This window comes from Merops nubicus, unplaced genomic scaffold (assembly GCF_000691845.1).
Source record: "Merops nubicus isolate BGI_N331 unplaced genomic scaffold, ASM69184v1 scaffold22437, whole genome shotgun sequence".
Classification (NCBI taxonomy): domain Eukaryota; kingdom Metazoa; phylum Chordata; class Aves; order Coraciiformes; family Meropidae; genus Merops; species Merops nubicus.
The window spans coordinates 1818-4334 of NW_008618610.1; the positions used below are offsets into that span (position 1 = coordinate 1818).

Genomic DNA, 2517 nt, shown 5'->3' on the forward strand with positions numbered 1-2517 from the left:
GAGGGGTTGTGGTCTAATTCTGAACACAGAGTGTCTATAAACCAAATTCTGCTTTCACTGTGTCAGAAAAAAAATAACAGTATGTCCTAAAATTGTCTTCTTAAAAAAAAATACCGAGTCCCTAATAAAGATCTTCCTTCCTGCCCCCCTCCAAGGGCCTGTGACAGACTCAACTCTCATAAATGGATTGAACAAACGTGTGCTGGGACTGTTTTGCTACATAATAGCACAGGAGACAAATTTTACTTAGGTTGTCATTTCTACATTAGTAAATAGTCTAAAGTTCAGGACCTCAAGAAGTAAATATTCCTAAAGTTGGTGCCCATCTTTACCCAACGACCAGTTTTTTTCTCCTCTGACAGGAAGTCCTGATCTTTCTTCCCACCTCCAACATGAACCAGCTTTTACCAGCCCTTTTTCTATTTCTCTCTTGCAAAACCAAACCAAACCAAACCAGACCCTGCTGCCCCTGCCTGCTTCTGCTCCTGTGCCAAGTTGTAACTTGGAAGCATTTCTTCATTCCATGCCAATTTTTCCTGGCGTAGCAGCACATGTACTCTGTGGTTCTTCATCTAAACCAATGGTGGGCTAGAAAAGGCAGATGACTGAAGAAAGGGGATCCTGACTGAGCCACCTGAGACAACACCTTCAGGCAACCATAAACCTCTCTTCCTCCCCCATCCTGCTGCAGACTTCCTAGAGCAAGAAATCACTCATCCCTTCAGGTGTATAATTTGTTACAGTTTCCCTGCGTGACAAAGGACAAAAGTGTCAAGTGATTGAAAACAGATGAAGAAGGGAAAAACACTAAATAGGTTTCCTTGAACCCAAATACTTAATCAAGTACCAAATATACTATTTTTCACTACAGGAAGAATCAGGTGAAGTCAAATATTAATTTTCTTTTTCCCAGACCACACACAGACAGTAATGATGGGTGGAGGAGACAGTGGTAAAACCAGAAATGCTGCCACTGTTGAGGCAGTTTAATGGTCATCCACAGGCATGTCAGTGGTGCTGCTGCTGCCCAACAGATGTGCAGAAGTTTTTACAAACCTCCTTTACCATTTTATTGCTTCGGAGAACACAGAATGACCTGTCCCTGCATCTTCATAGAAAAGGCTAATTCTACCACTTAAATATGCTAGATATGCTCATTCATATTTTGGTGTATCATGAGTCAAAACATTTCACAGTAATAAAAACACAAACTACACAAGCATTTAAACATAACCAATAAACGTGCATTAATATTTATCCATGCAGAAGGGCTCTATTCCCAGTGAGACAACAATTCTTAGGAGGAAAAAATGAATGTGAATGTTACTAAATTAACTGAATCAATGTCACTTGATTAACTCAAATCACTTCAGCATTTGCTACAAACATCACAAAAAACATCAGACCTTTCTGAAAACAAAAAAACTCACCCATCAGCATTCTTCTCTTGCAACAAAGCAGCAGTTTCTATCAGCTTTTTCCTTCTCTCCCATTGTTTCCTTTGCTTTTCCCGAACCTTTGAACAAGAATAGTTTGCACTTTAAATGTTAATTATATATTGGATCACTATAGCATGAATGCAATTTTCGTTTTTTGCATCTTAGATGGCTTAATATAAGACAACTTCCAGAGTTCCATTTTAACACCTGAATAAGCTGTATTTCAGCATGCCCGATTCAAACGACAGAATTTCAAGTATACAGTAATTTGTAAGTATATGTAAAACTTGAGCAGTCGCAATAAATATTCTTACATTTTCTTTATTTTCTTTTTCTTTGTTCTCTTTAAATTCTACATCTTCAGCATTCATGTCCATTGTTTCTTGCTCTTCTGTTTGGTTGAGCTCCATAGCTGCTTCAGTAGTAGACTCCTCTTCTGTTTCCTGGGGGCAAGTCTGCTTCTCATCCAGCAATCCATTGCTTTCTTCTTCCACTAGTGTGTTATCTTCAGGTTCTGAAGGGAGAGTCTCTGTAGAAAATGTCCCAGAGAGGAGACTATCCACTTTGCTGAGGGGAAATTCATGAAGATTATCGAAAAAATGTTTTGGAAATCCAAAACAACTAGTAGCAGCTCTAACAGGTCCTCCTCCTGGGTACATCTGAATAATGGATCCATAGCCTGTGAGAGCAAAGCAATTAAAAACACTTTGGAAACCCAGGATTTCTAAAATTTTTAAAACATTTTCGAAATTTATAGAATGTTTAAATGAAATCTTCATTTAAGAATAGTTAAGTAAGATTCCCACTCTTAATCAACCATTAAATTTCACAGGCTGCTGAAGTATACATCAAATCTTTACTGGAAGGACAACAGTTCCTGCACCTCAATAGGACAAGGTAACTCAATGATTATGCATGTATTAAAGGTACTTAGGATTAGCACAGAACATATAAGCAGAGACAAATTGTTAAAAAAGCTAATTTAATTAAGAATTAGAAGAACAAATAACATAGAAAATTTTTAACTATGGAGTGGTTTTGATAAAAAATAAATCTAATTGAAACAGCATTAATAGGG

At 37.5% G+C, this 2517-nt stretch overlaps 1 protein-coding gene across 1 annotated transcript in view; it reads right to left on the reverse strand.

Moving 5' to 3' along the window:
* Window positions 1–1426: 1426 nt before the first annotated feature.
* TRMT6 (tRNA methyltransferase 6 homolog (S. cerevisiae)) overlaps window positions 1427–2517 on the reverse strand; it is a 6065-nt gene continuing 4974 nt past the window's right edge. Inside the window, exons 6-7 of the mRNA XM_008943512.1 lie at window positions 1754–2118; window positions 1427–1516 (exon numbers count right to left, since the gene is read on the reverse strand). Coding sequence (XP_008941760.1) covers window positions 1427–1516; window positions 1754–2118 — 455 coding nt within the window. The remainder of the gene's footprint in view (window positions 1517–1753; window positions 2119–2517) is intronic.